At 42.2% G+C, this 16,824-nt stretch overlaps 2 protein-coding genes across 2 annotated transcripts in view; one reads left to right on the forward strand and one right to left on the reverse strand.

Moving 5' to 3' along the window:
* On the reverse strand, positions 1-5,887 carry six4a (SIX homeobox 4a). Its single transcript, XM_020590882.1, is given in 4 exon segments — positions 1-1,549; positions 2,541-3,226; positions 4,838-5,294; positions 5,297-5,887. Coding segments are annotated over 4 exon segments (2,004 nt in total). The 5' UTR covers positions 5,565-5,887; the 3' UTR covers positions 1-956.
* A 1,292-nt stretch (positions 5,888-7,179) lies between these two features.
* Positions 7,180-16,824, forward strand: part of mnat1 (MNAT1 component of CDK activating kinase) — a 30,660-nt gene continuing 21,015 nt past the window's right edge. Inside the window, exons 1-5 of the mRNA XM_020590884.1 lie at positions 7,180-7,446; positions 14,290-14,442; positions 14,808-14,881; positions 16,115-16,218; positions 16,424-16,564. Of these exons, the coding sequence (XP_020446540.1) occupies positions 7,358-7,446; positions 14,290-14,442; positions 14,808-14,881; positions 16,115-16,218; positions 16,424-16,564 (561 nt within the window). The 5' untranslated portion in view covers positions 7,180-7,357. The remainder of the gene's footprint in view (positions 7,447-14,289; positions 14,443-14,807; positions 14,882-16,114; positions 16,219-16,423; positions 16,565-16,824) is intronic.

Consider the following 16,824-nt stretch of genomic DNA (forward strand, 5'->3'; position numbering starts at 1 on the left):
CCTAGTTAACATACGAGTTGTGGCATTAGAAACAACAGATAATGGACAGTAGGTGAAATGATAGTGCGACCTTTAGCTCGTCTTTCATATCTTGGTCTGACAGGTTGATGATGAGGCTTCAAATCCCTGCTGAAGTGATATGCATTTTGTGTGGTGTGGTGCATTTTGTGCCTCCAACATGAAGGCTGTTTAAAACATAGACATTGTAATGTCGTTGTAGTAGTGCAAATGCCAAAATAGACCAGAAAGGCATGTTCGTCTTAATTCTAGTACCATAGTCAACGCTCCTAGTTTATTTGGTATGATATAAACCAAAAAGGTAGGATTTTGCAGTGACCTGAAGGGCATTCAGAGAATTTAAGGTGCTTACCGAAGGACACTTTTCCCTAAATCTGCAACATTCTGTGTCAAAAAAAAAAAACAACTATGATTTTCTGTATGTCTGTGCAGTCCTTCAGTAAAGCTGTTGCTGTTTTACTGATCATTTTCACAGAGACCCTCTCTTTCTCCCCCCCCTCCTCCTGAATGACCTTTTTGGTTTGACCGAGATGACACATTTAGTTTGGAGGAACATCCCGGTCATGTGACTCCAAGAATTACAGCACCTGCTTCAGCAGATCAAATCCACTCAACAGGAAGTAGCAGGTGTTGTCTATAAAAATGCACATTTAAACGTGGCTCAAACACATACAGTAGCTGTTAGCATGTAACAGCCATAATGTTTCGTCTTACAAATTGGACTTTTAAAACATCACGTGTTCTGTTTTTATGATAAACTGATTGTAACACCTGCAGGGCTTCTTTCTGAATTGAGTGCACTGTAAAAGTCAAATGAACACAAATAATTTAACATTTAAAGGAAATAAATGATTAAAAAAAAACACACACACGCACACACAAACATAAGATTCACCACGTCACTGCTTGGACAGACATGAGTACTTATGTGAGGAAGGTTAAAGGTCAGCCATGTCCTCATCCATCTGCACTGTCTGTAGTTTGGCTAGCTCCTTCCCCTCCATCTCTCCACATATTGCCTGCACCATCTCATTCATGCCTCCTGAGCCAGAGCCCTCCACCTTGTTTTCTGAAAGGTTCATGTAGTCCCTGTTCATGCCGGGGCCTAAAAGGTGTCCCTGGACCTCAGGGCTTCTGAGGTACTCTGTGGGCTGAAGCTGGTGGCTGCTCGGGTCTGTTTGAGCCATCAGGGGCGTGCTGACAGTGAGGGTGGTGTAGACCTCCGGCTCAGGGCTGGATGAGCTGACAGCTGTGGCTTCAGTGGTTGAGGTGGGAGCTTGGCTGGAGGGAACTTCTTCTGAGTCGGGGGTGGTGTAGCTGAGCTGACCGCTGGGGTCCAGGTGGAGCCCATGGTGATATGAGGAGTAGACACCTCCTTCCAGAGGTTCCTTCTTGATGCACGGCTGGCCAGAGTTGCTCATGCTGTAGAGGACTGTGTTGTGGTGCAGAGACGTCATGTTCAGCTTGTCCTGCTGCTGGAATGAGTCGTCACTGGAGGAGCTCACTGCTACATTGTTCAGAGGCATGCTACCTGTGGTGATACAACAATAGATCAATACATATAGTATCTCTTCCTCCACTAAATCCCATTCCCACTGCTGGATCCCAATATGCCCTTACTGTATTATACATTTCATTTAATAGCTGTGTATCTCACACACTGTGCACTTTGAGTTGGACCCCATGGTTCCCCAGAGAATGAATGCAAAGTCCTGCCAGAACTCAACAGCAAGCTGCAATTTTCAGTTTTTCCTTATTATCCATCATGGTGTAGGTGCTCTGCTTTCTGTCAAAGTAAGTGCTGTAATGGCTTATTCCCTGTTAGGGCATTTCATGGCCTCTGATTATCTGAAACATATTTCCCCTCCTCCCTGCGCTGCAGATCAAGAGTGCAATGATGATGAGTGATGGTGGCTTCAGAACCTGTTTCTATTCATCTCTGGGGTTTTCAAAGGACCACCTCATCTATGGATGTGTGTGTGTGTGTGTGGCCCTTCCCTCTTTCTTCTGTTCTGTGGTACGTGTAGTATCAGCCTTTTGGACTCTAGCCCAAACACAGACAAATTAGGAATATGGCAGATCATATATATATATTGGGTGGATTTAGTATTAGCATCTGTTTCCACCACAGCGAGGAAAGGGCAGCACGGACTTGCCATCAAGCTGGGAGTGATAAGGATATAATATATATTTTGTTATTTTTTTAGATCATCTATGTACTGTGGTTGATCTATTTTTTCCTTGGTCTTAAACACTGCAGTGATATAGCTGCAATACCTTTTCTAGATCATTTTTGTATTTAACACAATGAACAGTGAATGCCTCTAAATATCTTGGCATCATTCCCCCATTATTACAACATTTCTCCCACTCCTTTTGATTAATCATTAGATCAAAAATATATTTGATTGTTTCACTGTACTCATCTTTACCTCTGCAATACAAAATGATAATTATTAAAAGTAAAAAGTCTGTCAGCTGTAAAAGTGTATAATGTTAAACAACTAATTTCCTGTACCCACCTTGTTGTGTGATTGTTGAGGCAGAGGAGAGCTGCAGGGGAGGAAGGCCTACATCATTGTTGAGTAATGAGCTACCATCACCGTCAGAGACTCCACTTGATACCTGAACCAGACTGTAGCCACCCAACTGCAGCGGACCTGATGAGGAGCTGAACGTCAGCACAGATGAACCCCCGTTCTGGGCAGCCATGGTGTTGACTCCCTCCAGCTTCACATCGGCTCCATTCACACAGCCAGAGTAGGAGTTGTACTGCAGGCTCGAGTCCTCCACAGAACTGCCCAGTCCCTTCTCCTGCCCTGTCTGCATCTGCATGTCCATTCCGGAGCCCCCCAGCAATACCCCTCCAGCAGGTCTCAGAGGGCTGAAAGCCAGTGGCTGGATGCCTAAATTGAACCCGTTAAAAAGGATGTTTCCGGGTGTGTGGAGGTAAGATGAGCCACCATTGTGAAACACAGTGGAGGAGGTGTTACTGGTCACTAGGCTTCCATTGTAGAGACTGCCACTGGTGGATCCAGGTGGCATCTTGATGTCCCCAATCTGCTGGATGACCACTCCACTGTCCAGAGACCCTGTTTGAACCCCATGGGTGATCACCCCATCTGAAGAGTTGGAGAGGGGCCGGGGTGACAGCTCCTCCTGGCCTTTACTAGACTCATCCTCTGTGCTGTGGTTTCCATCAGATTCACTGTGTGAAAGGACAGAAAGGTGAAATAAAAGGCATAAAAATGACAAAACAAATGAAAAAGGAGTCAGTCTATTTCTGGTAAATTATTGTGATAAAGTGACTTTAAGCCAAACTAGAAAAAGATTGCAAAATGGGTATGTTCCTGATATATGAAATACTTTCCATCCCTTTCATCATAGAAAGAAGACACACTCTAAAGTACTATTATGATTATAGAGTACAAAGTAGTATAATGGTGTATTTATTTTCCTTTAACCCAGAACAGACAGCCTCATTTGCTGCAGTGTTGAAGAGTAGGCTATGTTTATGAATGTGTAGCCCTCTCTTACCTCATGGAGAGCTGCACTCACAACAGCCAGCGCCAACAACCATGCAACCATTTGGCGCAATAAATTCTGCTGTGACAAAATGCCAGCGCTGGCGGCATAACAGAACAAATGGCTGAAACCATTTATGGTTATTTTCCATCGTTTTAAAATACAAAATTAAGCCCTTATTTTTCCCTTTTCAAGAAGCAACAGCACAGTCGATGTAGTAGTTGAATTTTGGTTCGTAACTTCTTTTCTTTAAAGACTGATTAAAACAGCTGCATCCCCTCCAGCCCCAACTGCCTCCAACACACATTCAAACATCTAACCCCCCCCCCACTCCCACCACTCCAAAAAAAGATATAAAGAAAAGCACTGGATAGTCTGTGGCACACCTTCGTTAAGTTTGTTAAAAATCCACAGGTTATAAACTTACCGAGTCATTGTTTCGGAATCATTTTAGTCGAGTTTTACAGGCAGTCCATGATGCTTTGTGTGCACGTGTGCGCGCGAGTTTTAGAGCGCGCGCGTGTGTGAAAAAGAGAGACACGCAGAGGTCACCTCCACCAGGTGTGCGTTAGCTTTGTTCACAGAGAGGGAAACATGAAAGTCAGACTGTCTGTGTGGAGGATTATGGACTGAACCGTAGGAGCTGACGGAGGTTCACATCCTTTTTGGTGTGAGAGGGTAAAAAAGTGATAATGAAAATGGTTTGTGTGTTGGGCCAGAGAAACGCGCACACGCTAGTGTGTATATATAATTGGTTCGTGCACATACACACGTAAATGAACGAGAAAAGCAAATTAATGAAACTTTTCAAGTCACCTCTTGAATTGTTTCACCAAACTGGTCCACGTCTCATGTGTGGCAGTCAAAGCACTGGACTGTGTAAGTCGCTATTTAGCTGCTTATGGTTTCTATGCCCCTTAGCACCAACACACTTGAAACCGGATCTCAGTGGCAACCGCTTCATATTTCAAAACATTAAAAGCGTGCTCCAAACGCTTTTACGCATACTTTTTAGTTTCTTAATTATAAATAGTTAATGATTCCCACTGTCAATTCTTATAAGTGAGTCCAACGGGAAGTAATGAAAGAGTAGTGTCAAACACTATCTTAAGTGTGAATGGCTATAAACTTGGTGCCTTTCCATGAAAAAAAAAGCCTTCAATTACTTTGTTAAAATTAGTCTGTCTATGTAAGGCGCACGTTACGCACAGTGCACTCGGAGAAATGTTTTAATAATTTGGTTTATATGACGTTTGCGATTGAAATATGACAGTTGTTCCTTTTGTTGCCTCACCTTTTTGATTGTGCCTCGGACGGGTTTCTGTCTCTCTGTCTCCTGTTTTTGAACCAGTTGCTGACCTGGGTCAAGGAGAGCCCTGTAATCTTGGCGAGATTTCTTTTCTCGGCAGGAGATGGGTACCTGTTCTGATTATACAGATCCTTCAGCGCGTTTCGAGATCTCTCCTTGAAACAATACACAGTCTCCTCGCCGTCCCAGATAGTCCTGGGGAGAGGGTACTTTCTCCGGATCCGGTACTTGTCCACTGCGCCTAGGGGTCTCCCCCGTGCCTTCTCTGCCTCGGTGTACCGGGCTTTGTACCACAGATCTTGCAGAAATGTATGGTTGGACGGACTGAAACTGTGGTTCTCCAAAATACTATACAGCTCCTGATACCGAGCCTGGTGGAAAGCAACGAGGGCTTGGGCTTTTAAGATGCTTTCATTGCCGCGTAGCAGGTCACTCTGTGCCACAGGAACCTGGCTAGCCGATCCACATTGCCTCCTTGCTGCAAAGCCTCGCAGACACAGGCCACTTGCTCCGGGGAGAAAGCCAGAGAGGAAGCGGCGCTCACCAAAAGCTCCGTGCGCACCGCGTCCGTGTTGGGAGTCGTGCGCTCCATGGACAATTCCGCCGCGTCCAGCGCCACAAGCTTGATGCACTCCCGCTTATCCACCTCCTTTACATTTTCCCTCTTGATGTCATTCGCTGTTGTGACTTCTCCGGCAGAAGAAGAAGACATTTTTTTGTTCAAGCCTTCCCTGGTAAAGTCACTCCTCCCAGCTCGATCAGGTTACCTCCTCGCCATGCGAATGCGATCGGATATCTGACAGCAGCTGTAAGCAGATATCTCGATCCTCCTTTCTTTCCAACGTGACTTTTACTCTGCAGGGACTGGGGCTGGAAGGAGACACACTGGGGTCTATCTGCAGGAGAGACACGCTATTGGCCGCCGAGGGCCCCAAGAGGGAGGAGCGAGCTGGATTCAGACAAGAATGCTTGGTTTTGAGCTGTCAGTCATATAACTTCCTGCAGATTCCCGTAGCTCACCTGTGCAAGGTGAGTGCTTTTGGGATCGTGGGAACGGGATATCCTTGTCTGTATTGTTAGGACCTGCCTTTATTGTAGCTAGGCCTATCTAGAAACATTAAAGCATCAGAGCATTTTAATTCCTTATCGAGGTATGGGAAGCCACGGGGTGAACAATCGTTGAAGTATCCTGACTCATCTAAAATGCTTTTGACAACTTTAAATTAACTCACAAAACACACACACACACACACACGCACACACACACACACACACACACAAAAAAAAAAAAACACCGAGACTGGATTTGTCGGATATACGCAAGGAAATGTTTAAATACAACACTCACATCTCAGTTCTGTATTTATTATTTACTGTATAATATCCAGTTTCCATTATTAGTACAACACACTGTCAAATCTCAACTTATAGGTTTACCTTTGAAAAGCAAATAATTTTACAAGTGGGAAACATTCAGTACAGATTCATAATACGTAGTTAAAGGTGCTTATAGTCATTAAAATTTGATGTGATTAATGCCAACATGTCTGTAGGAACCACTCACACACTGGATTAAGTCACAATACAGCATATCATGATACTATGCAATGTCAGATCAAATCCCATACATAAACAGGGGCAGGCAGAGTAATGGCCAGAGAAACCAACATCTCCACATGTGTGTGCAGCCTGATAGATTTGTCTTCATCCACCAAAAATACTATAACTAGAAGTTTTATTTTCACCTTTTGCCAAGACTGTCATAGCCAGCCACTTCTAGTAATAATATAAGAGGATATAATATCTGTGAAATAAAGCTAGCCACCAACAAATGTCATTCACTTGTTGTGGAATGATATTCACACATTCATAATCATTACAAAAAGTAATAAATAAAATTTTTGTTTGTTTTTGCAAACAGTTTAAATCAAGTGAGTCAGTGAAGTCTATAGCCTTAACCTTAACTGACATTCCCATATAGGTAGTCAGTAAATCAGTGTAACAAATAGGCATGGGTTTTACTAATTGTGAGCTGAATCTCTGATTTCTGAGCTGTAGCCTTTGAAAAGACTGGATCTGAAATTAAAAGATTCAACCAAACTATATGATGTCTGAAACTCTGGGGAAACAACATCTCTTAGATTTGTGGTTTTAATTGTGTTTCAGTCCAGACTTAGATCATTGAATACATGGGTGTTAACTTATAATCAAAACAGCCAGTTTATACTTACTTACTTAAATTAAACATACTGATCTTTTAAAAATTCTTTAATCTGTCATCCCCAGGGGCTCCTCGAGGATCTCTGGGTGTGCATGCACCACAGTGTGTCTGCCCCTGCTGTAGAAGTCTCTATTAAATAGGAACTATTCTTCTTAGTGCTGTTTCACATCGGACCACATTCTGTGCAACACAGGGATTCGCCGCCTGGAAAGTGATAGTGTCGGGGGGATGCCAGTTGTTGACATTTTTTCTCAGGCTTGTTGTTTCGTGTTGCACACGCATAAATGGACGACCAGGGCTGTCCGAGGTGCAAAACAACCAAATACAGGAACCCGTCGCTGAAGCTGATGGTGAACGTCTGCGGTCACACGCTGTGAGTATTTACATCTGACAGCCTCAGAAAGCACAGTCAACAAGAGTTCCCACAGCACGACCATGTCTTTTTTTTGCTTCAAAACGGTGCAAATAGACACTCATCGACACAACAAACACAGGAGTCACGCGGTTAAGTCTTATTTTAAAACAAAGTTCACGTATTTTATGTTTTCGTTCAAGTTTTGTGGCTGGACGTTAACTTAGGCTACAAAAGGCTGAGATGCTCTATGAGCTGTTAGCTAACAGCTAACGGTTTGGTGAGCTCAGTGGTGTCACGTCACATATAAATGAACTGTTGGGTGATTGTGTCAACTGTCAAACCTGCTAACAATTGTTAATGATCGTGGTAGACAGCTCGTAAATCGCAGAAAAATCCAGGATAGCAGGGAGAAGAGTGATTGATGAATGTAAACTTTGTGTGTTTGCAGTGTGTGCTGAAGTTTTAAAGGAGTACAGTTACACAGAGATGTTAAAAAAAAAAGTAAAATCTAATCTGCACTAGTGTTGCACTGTATATTTATAGTAAGACATTAAAAATTCAACCCTATTGTAACCATTTTCACATTTTCATACCTAAACATAACCATCTCTAGGCTGATCCCAAAACCTACTTTGTGGTCAGTTTGGTTTGGTGGGTCAGTTACACCTTTTCTAAGCTCGCTGGCTTAGTGCTAATTTGCTTAAAACACAAGACAGCTACACAAGTTACTGAAAAGTGTAGTTAAAAATGAGCCACAATGATTTAAAACAAAGAAATGTAAGTGAATGTTTGCTGTTGTGAACCTAATCAAACTATCAAAACCTACTATTTTGTTAAAATGACTGGAACAATTAATCAGTTATCACAAATGTAATAGTTACACTAAGGATTTGATGGTGTGTCATCTTCACATCAGTACTGGATAAAACCTTTCCGCTATGCATTTCCAATATTTAACCTTGTCATTTATTTAAAAACCTGGCCATTTAAAGTCAGGGTAAAGTAAAATCAGTGATTTTTTTTCTGAACATGTATAACATGTTCAGAAAATAGTTGCTGAAAACATAAAAAAACTGGCAACTGTGTAGTGCTGAATTGTGGAGTTAGACTATTTCATGGTTTTTGAGTTCAGGAATTTTTAGGCAGGGCAGAAGCCATGGCTGGATGACGCACCGGTGTGTAAATGAAGGGGACATGTTCTTGGTCGTGCAGTGATGGTGGTAACCTGATGAGAGCACCTTTTTGCCTTTGTGTTTATTGACTGTGCTGTCAGGAGGTGGCCGTGCTTTGTCATCAGGTCGGCGAACCCATAACTCACTGTTGCAAGGCTGCACACAGAAAATTAAAACGATTCTGCAATGAAGCAGTTTGGGGAGATATCCCAGCTCAGGTCACCTTGGCTTTGTTTTTCAGAGATGGTGCCACACTGAATTTATGCACCACTTGGAGACTGCTGTTTTCTCAGACAGTATCAGTATTTTCACCACTGATGTTGTTTGGCTTTTTGTTGGCAGCTAGGCTTACTGATGGGTTGATGGATATGCGGCTCTATACTCTAGCTTGAGCATTGTTTCAATTTACTACTGTGGCATAATGAACAATTGTATAAACTGTGAATAAGAAAAGGGGAACTATGAAAAAAAGGAAAATGCATATAAAACAAACTACAATTAGAGAAGTCCATTCCATTGTCTCCTTTTTTCTGATGCTAATGCTTTGACTAAATATAGCTGGAGTTCTTAGATTAAAATAAGTTGTAATAATTTTAACCTGTCCTCTGATTCTTAATGTAATTTGTCTCTGGAGTCATCCCATCTATTTACTTGATTTGTGGGGTTGCTTGTTGATGGACTTAGCCTGGTGATGATTAGTTTTTTTAATTGATTTTTCACTTGATGGAAAATGAATCAACAATTTGATAATTGATTAATCGGCAGTTTATTTATCAAGCAACAGTGATCTTTTCTCATTTTGTTTATCTTACAGTAATTGTAAAGTGTTTGGCTCTTGGTTGGTCTGTGGGAAAGTGTAATAGGTTTCTTTGGGGGGGACGGGGGGAGTTAAATTATTAATCGATTCATTGAGATCTGTATATTAATCAACATCAGAATCATTAGCAGCTGTAGCTTTCTGATGTAGCCACGCTCTACCTTGGTCAGGTTTTCTGACCATTCCATTCTGGGCTGACTAGGCCCCCCTGCCCTGACAATGCAATGCAGTTGAGCTCTTCCACTGCCTGCGTGCATCTAAATTTAAATCCCCCCACAGCACATTTTGTATCCCTGTCACCAGAGGCATTTGATGTTTGTTATTTATTCCTTTTGCACAATGACAGTGGGTCCATGTCCTTTGGCATATGACACTGGGCATGCAGCCACAAACAATGCCGGGGTGGACAGGTTGACAGGATAGACAGATGTCTTTAAGTAGAAGCTTGTTGACTCTACCTCATGGTTGTATGCTCTTGGTTGATATACAGTAGTGAAGTGGGAAAGTCGGGTGTTCATGGTTCCAGAGATAAAATCTCTGTTCATTTTTTTTTTTACAGATACCTCCAAGACATCGGATGGGCTTTAAATACTTATGGTGAAGTAATCAGCCAAAAAGACTGTGTACTTACAAACTTAAAGGAAAAGATCAATAGTTGGGTAAAAATCTACATCCATGAGGTGATTAGTTTAGCTTACTATAAAAGCTCAAAGCAGGGGAAGCAGCTAGCCTGCCCCCTTAAGACCACAGCTTATCATTTGTTTAATTCATTTTCTACAAGGGGCAAACAAACAAGATGTTTTAATATGTAGATTTTTAATAGTAGTTTTAATTTTTAATAGACACTGAGCTTATTATTAAAAGAAATTCAAATCTACAATGGAGAAAATACTTCTGGAATGTGTCTCTGCTGACTTTGCTGCTCTGTAAAGTACACCAAATCTATGCTTTATTTTTTTTTAAGATCACAGTTTCCTGTGTAAGCAGTCATACTCCTGGGCCTCAGCATTTTTGACAGTGCTGCTGCAGGTATCGTAGGTCACAGGGCAGAGACAGGACAGTGTGTCACAATAGGTTTTGGTTTGACACAAAGCCGTCTGTGCTCTGTGTGAACTCAGGCATGGACTCTGTGAAAGTCCTGTGGCAGAAACTGGTGAATCCATCTTTTGTCTGTAAATAGTGCTGCTTTTTTTTTTTTTTTGTTTTGTTTTTTTTTTGTTAAATCTTTCTTGCGAAGGGAGCAGGCCAAGATGCAGTCAGTGACATCAAGGGGTGGTGTCAGTGGAAGAGACACTTTGCTGAGCTAGGGCCCTGTTTTCCCTCCTTTTACCGCCCCCGTCCCTGACCTGCTGACAGCTGCAGATGGAAGAGATAGGAGCCTGGAGCTCTTAGCAGGACAGGTGAGAGCGGGAGTAGTCCGGAGCACTCGCAGCTCTGGGACACACAAAGATGGAATGCTGTCTGTTCACTTAAATGTCTTTTCTGTATGCCAAGTAATATAAAGCATACTTTGATTACTAATTGCAACAGGCATACAATCTGAAATCTGTCACTTAGAAGGCGTACTCTCGAAGAAAGATGGCAAATTGAGTCTTAAAATCTCCTCCCTCCCTTTTTAGATGTTCACATCTTTGCTCTAGAGTGACACAGGATTTCCCCTACGGAGCGTTCTGTTGTGTGGTCCATTTGTGGGGCAGGGGGCAATCTACACCCCACTCCTTGCCCTATGCTGATGAATGGGCTCTTTGTGGGCCTGTGGAAACAGGCAGAATCCCTCCATCTACCTCCATATGGCCAGGCCTATACATCTCCTGTAGCCTGGGGCTGCAGTGAACATCTGCCTGTTTCAGGATGCACTTGAGCTGTGGGCTCGTCATGCTCTGAAGCACCAACTGGACAACGCAGATGTTTCTGTTTGTTGTCCAGCTTTCATTTTTATATTGCTGCTATATCTAAATCGAGCTAAACTGCTTGTAAGATAGTCTCCTGCAATGCTTCACCTATTTTATATGTGCTGTATGCTTATGAAAGCTTGGTGTCCTCCAGCTTGGGCTTGTTTGACCCATATCTGAGATGCTGTGTGTAAACAGCCAAATTTCATGGCTCTGCAGTTTCTCCTTCAATTGTTTTTTTTTTGTTTTGTTTTGTTTTTTTGAATCCTGCTGATGAAGTGAAATGTCCTGCATAATGACTCTGTCCAGATTGTTCTAATAAGCTCCATCCCCGCACAGCTTATGCCTCAAGCCCAGTCTTTGACTTTTGGAAAGAAATGACTCAACCATACCACCAGTGACATATGGTTAAAAAAATAAAACTGCCTTTTTCCCCTCAACTTTGCTATAATTTTTATGAGAACTGTCAAAAGCAGATAGTGACATTTACAAACCAGATGTTGTCCGTTTTTGTGAAGGTGGTCACAATCAGGAAGGCGAATTCCTGTGGTAATGAAGCTCCACAGAGGTTTAATTATAAGAGTGTGCTGTGCAAACGTTTATCTAGGCCTTCTACCCCATCAGGGGAGATTTAGCAACATTCCCATTGTCCTCGGTGTCCGTTCTTCACCTTAGTGTGACTGATGGGTAAACGCCTACCTGCATAAAGGTGTGATTGATGGCTGTGCCCTCAGGTATATCTGCTGCTTGGTTGGTGTGGAGTTGCGATAGTGCATGAAATGAATCTTCCTGTTTCGTTACCTGAAATTCCCCAGCATTGTTTGAGGAACGTTTCTGCCTTTTTGTTCAGTATTGGTCACTGGTGGAGAGGTGTGCTCTGAGGAGAACTGTGACTCATGGTTGCTTATATGAGGAAAAGTAATGACTGTGCTGTACCGCTGCATAGTTTGTCTAGAAAGAAATTGTATCCATTACACAGCTTTATAGTAGATATTTTAACTTCAACTTCCTTTCGTTCAGGCACAGTGTCAGGTATAATCATGGAACTTTTTGGCAGAGAGGGGAGAAATGTTTTGAATTACATGAGGACATAGAGTCCTGATTTGCAAATGTTAATTAAACTTTCAGATTAATAAAAGGCTTAACATTTCAGCTTAATATTTCTTAAATGTTCCTACGAAGTAACAAACAAACAAAACAACACAATTGTCCACTTGCATTTCTTTGCTTTTTCCAAATGACCCAAGACTTGGTCTATTCTTACAACCATAGACCACACTGTGAATTACTGAGCTGGATTTTTATCCCATTATGCAACGTGGCAGAATGACTGAGGTCTGTTGAAATAACAATAAAGCTAATGTTTTTCCAGTGCAGACAGACACACCACTGATGGGGTGTCAGACTAATTTCCTCTTGTCTAAGAGTGAGAGGCAGTCTAATCGACATTCCAATCATAATCACAGCCATCTTTGAGCACTCAGTGGAAATATTCATATGTCCCATTATCACCCACTGATATACCTGATGATAACTTACAGATATAAAAAGAAACCACCCATTCACTTTACTGAGAGGAAAATTGTACTTCAGCATAGAGCTGCGCGATTAATCGATGTTATCGATTAATTCGAATTTATGTTTTATGTCGATGTTGAAAAACAAATATCGATTTTCACAATTTTACTTTGGTTTGTCACAGCGACCTTCCGTAGTTCTGCAACGCCCCCGCCCCCCTGTGATTCACACTACAACTTGGCAGCGTGCTCCGGAGAATTTTTTTCCAAGAGAGGCACGGTTTCTTCCGTCGTATGGAAATGGTTCGGGTTTGCAAGTTCAGACCTTGAAGAAGCTAAACCCCGCTGTAAAATATGCCAGAAGTATGTGGCAACTAAAGGAAGCAACACGACGAATTTATTCCAGCACCTCAAACAAAACCACATTGCTGAATGGGAGGCGTGTGTGGCGCTGCGAGCTAATGCTAAACAAGATAGCAGCAGCTACAAAACACCGGCTAAAAAGCTGGTAACAATAGCAGCCTAATTTTCCCACCATATACCTTATGACAAGCATGGGCCTCGATGGATACTGTGCCCTGATGCTGTGACGCGTTACATCGCTAAAGATACTGTGCCCATATACACAATCGAAAAGCCTGGATTCATTAATATGCTGAAAGTAATTGACCCCCGATATGAACTACCAAGCCGAAAGTACTTCTCAGAAGTTGCCCTCCCCGCGTTATAATTATACAATACTACACGCAAAAAACAGCTGTTGGAAAATGTGTCGTTTTACTCCACCACGACAGACCCAAATTTGGTCCGGTCATATTTGAGTTTGACGGCACATTGTATTACAGACGACTGGATACTGCAAAGTTTCTGCCTCCAGGGAGTAAGTTCCATGTTGAACTTGTTTACAAAGTTTTTCTTCAGGGAATTTTTTTTTCCAGGTGATAATTTATTTTATAAAAAGTTATTTAAGTACTTTGCAAATCCCTCATATTTTGTTATATTTTTAAATGTTTCTTGCTAGAATAGCCAGAACTTGTAGAGACTGGTGAAAGTTTGCACTTTATTAATCCCAAAGGTTATGTTGTTGTATTGATTATTGGTTTTCTAAAATAACAAAACTTGTTAGCGAAAGTAAGTTTGCATTTTGCACTTTTAGTCCAAATAAGCATTTCATATGTTTGGTTATATTGTTTTTGCTCAAATAAAAAAAAAAAAAAAATCTATCTTTTAGTCTCTAGTGTCTTAATTAAAAAAAAAGAAAAATAATCAGTTTAAAATCGAAAATCGAATTTTGTCTCAAAAAATCGGAGATTCAATTTTTAGGTCATATCGCCCAGCTCTACTTCAGCAGCCCCATATGTACGTCGACGCATGCACCCGCAGTCAGCTCTGGAAGCATTCAGCTCATTGTTTTTATGTAGGTAATGGTGTGATCTGCTTTTTTGGACCTCTCTCCTCCACAGATGTGAAAACTGCGTGGACATGTTGTTTGTGCGTGGCTCAGGCAACTGTGTGCAGTGCGACACACCCCTGAGGAAGAGCAACTTCCGTGTGCAGCTCTTCGAAGACCCGACCGTAGATAAGGAGGTGGAGATTCGAAAGAAGGTGCTGAAGATGTGAGTGAGGGGTGTGGCACTGCGTGTTTATGTGTCATCTCAAACCTCCGCCCACTTCTTAAGCCACCTTTGTCTTTCACATTACACTGTTTGTTTTGTAGACAATGAGTCTCCCAGGGGGGGCTCAAACGGGAAGGCTCTTTGCCTGCCAGGTTTTTACTTCTCAGTCCCTCCCTGCCTTCTTTCTCTTCCCTCTCATCTGTTCTTTAATAGCCCCTTAATTGACATCTAATGTGTGTCTGTTAGGCAGAATGCAGACTTTGTATTATAAAATGGTTGATTTAATGGAGGCTGTTAATGTCTGTGCATATTTGCTTTCATCAGGTTTTACTCTTTGCATCATCAGTTTTGTTCTTCCTCTGCAGATACAATAAGAGAGATTTTGACTTCCCCAGCCTGAGAGAATATAACGATTACCTCGAGCAAGTGGAGGACATAGGTAGGATCGCTGACTTGGAAGCCTCAAACTGAAACAAAGAGGGATGCTTACTATTGTAATGATTTCTCTGTGACTCTGGCTATAGAGGGGGATGTTTTACAGGCAGTTAATGCTAGCCAGGGGCATGGATCAGGGAGTATCTCAGCCACCATTAACACGCCTTCACTGGCAAACTACCATCGACTTTTAACAACGTATTAGGAGAGCTGGGTATGGTGTGGCCTGTCAACATTGCTGATAATTTGTCCCTGTGGCCAACTGCGCTGCTGAAACAGAACAAACAAAAAAAAAAAACATATATATCCTGTGACCAAATTAAGCATTTTCATAGATCACCTTTATAAAGGAGACATCTATAAAACAGTTGACAGCACACTTAGAATTGCAAATAATCAATTATTATTCTGTATTGTACCATGAAACAATCCATCCATCCATTATCTATACCGCTTATCCTAACAATGGTTGTGGGGGTGCTGGAGCCAGTCCCAGCTGACATTGGGCGAGAGGCGGGGTCCACCCTGGACAGGTCGACCATGAAACCTCAACTCGTTTAACAGAACCAAAACGTTTTTCACAACTTAGGTGTTATCTCCCTATTGTCAACCCAATGTAAAGTCAGTGGGCCGAGCAGGGCCAAGAACAGAGAGACTAAAGATAATGTGACTTTAAAATATCCAGCACTTGTAATATGGTGATGGTTTGTAGTCTTTAACAGGGTGCCAAGCAGCTCCTGTGGTCCAAGCCACAGTTTGGTGCAAGGATGTGCACTGGTATACTCTAAAGTTGACCAGCTCCACCTGGTTTTAACCTTTTAAATCAATACTTTTTCTCTTTAAATGTCCCCTTAAGCAGCCTTGATTTTAGATTTTGTCCACAGTTTGACAACTGTGCATAGGTGTATATCTTTTGTACGTGCTCAATCCAGTGCACCACAGAAGATCTCACTTAAGTTGAGAGAAATATTGAATTACCAGATGGTGTTTTTTAAGGCTGCACCACTACATCAAATGGAAAACTCTACATGTCTTGAATGTCACTTTAGGTATTTTTTTTTCCTGGACATATTTGTTATCTTTGGAGCTCTTTCAGATCTGGACTACAATTTTCAGTAATATGATCATGGGTTTGAACAGTGCTTCTCTGCAAACCTTGGGTTTATGATGATATACCCGCGAAAGGTTCTTGAGTTAAAGATTTTAACAGTGGATTGTGACTCCTCACTGTATATAGTGTATAACCTGACACACAACATTGATGTGGAGAACACCAAGCTGAAGATGGAGCAGTACCAGAGGGAGAACAGAGACATCATCCAGAGGAACAAGGCTAAACTTGTACGTACCAGGTCGTTTTCCCACAGATGCATAAAGCTTTTAATGATGACTATTAGTTGATGCTAAAATAAATGCTGGAAGGATTAAAGGTCATTAGAGAGGTCAGGTACAATATGGTATAGTTGGAGCTTGTTGGTATTCAGCCTCTGGGTCTGCAGCAGGATTTATTGCAACATGCTCTTTCTCTCACCGGTTTTCTCCTCAGACACGAGAGCAGGAGGAGCTGGAGGAGCTGCTACTGTTGGAGCAGCAAGGTAATGAGCAGCGGAGACTGGAGGTGCTGCAGGAGGAGCAGAGGCAGCTACAGGCCAAGAGGAAGAACAAGCAGGCTCTGCTGGATGACCTGGTGAGAAACACATGTTGCATGTACATATGTTTACAGAGGGACAAGTCTAGTCATTCAAAAATACAAGCAAAGAGGAAACCACCTTATGACAGATGACATGCAAACACACCCACACCCTCAGCCTGAGGGTTCATGTATGTGAGATCATTAAGAGCTTATTACCAGGCATTGTGCTGCAGGCTGCATTGTTTTCTTTCTGTGATCCCAAAGCCTTTTGGCTCCACTGTGTAGAGCTGCAGGCTTTGGAAGTAATTGTTCCA

The sequence above is a fragment of the Monopterus albus genome, unplaced genomic scaffold (genome assembly GCF_001952655.1).
Source record: "Monopterus albus unplaced genomic scaffold, M_albus_1.0 scaffold13.1, whole genome shotgun sequence".
Classification (NCBI taxonomy): Eukaryota; Metazoa; Chordata; class Actinopteri; order Synbranchiformes; family Synbranchidae; genus Monopterus; species Monopterus albus.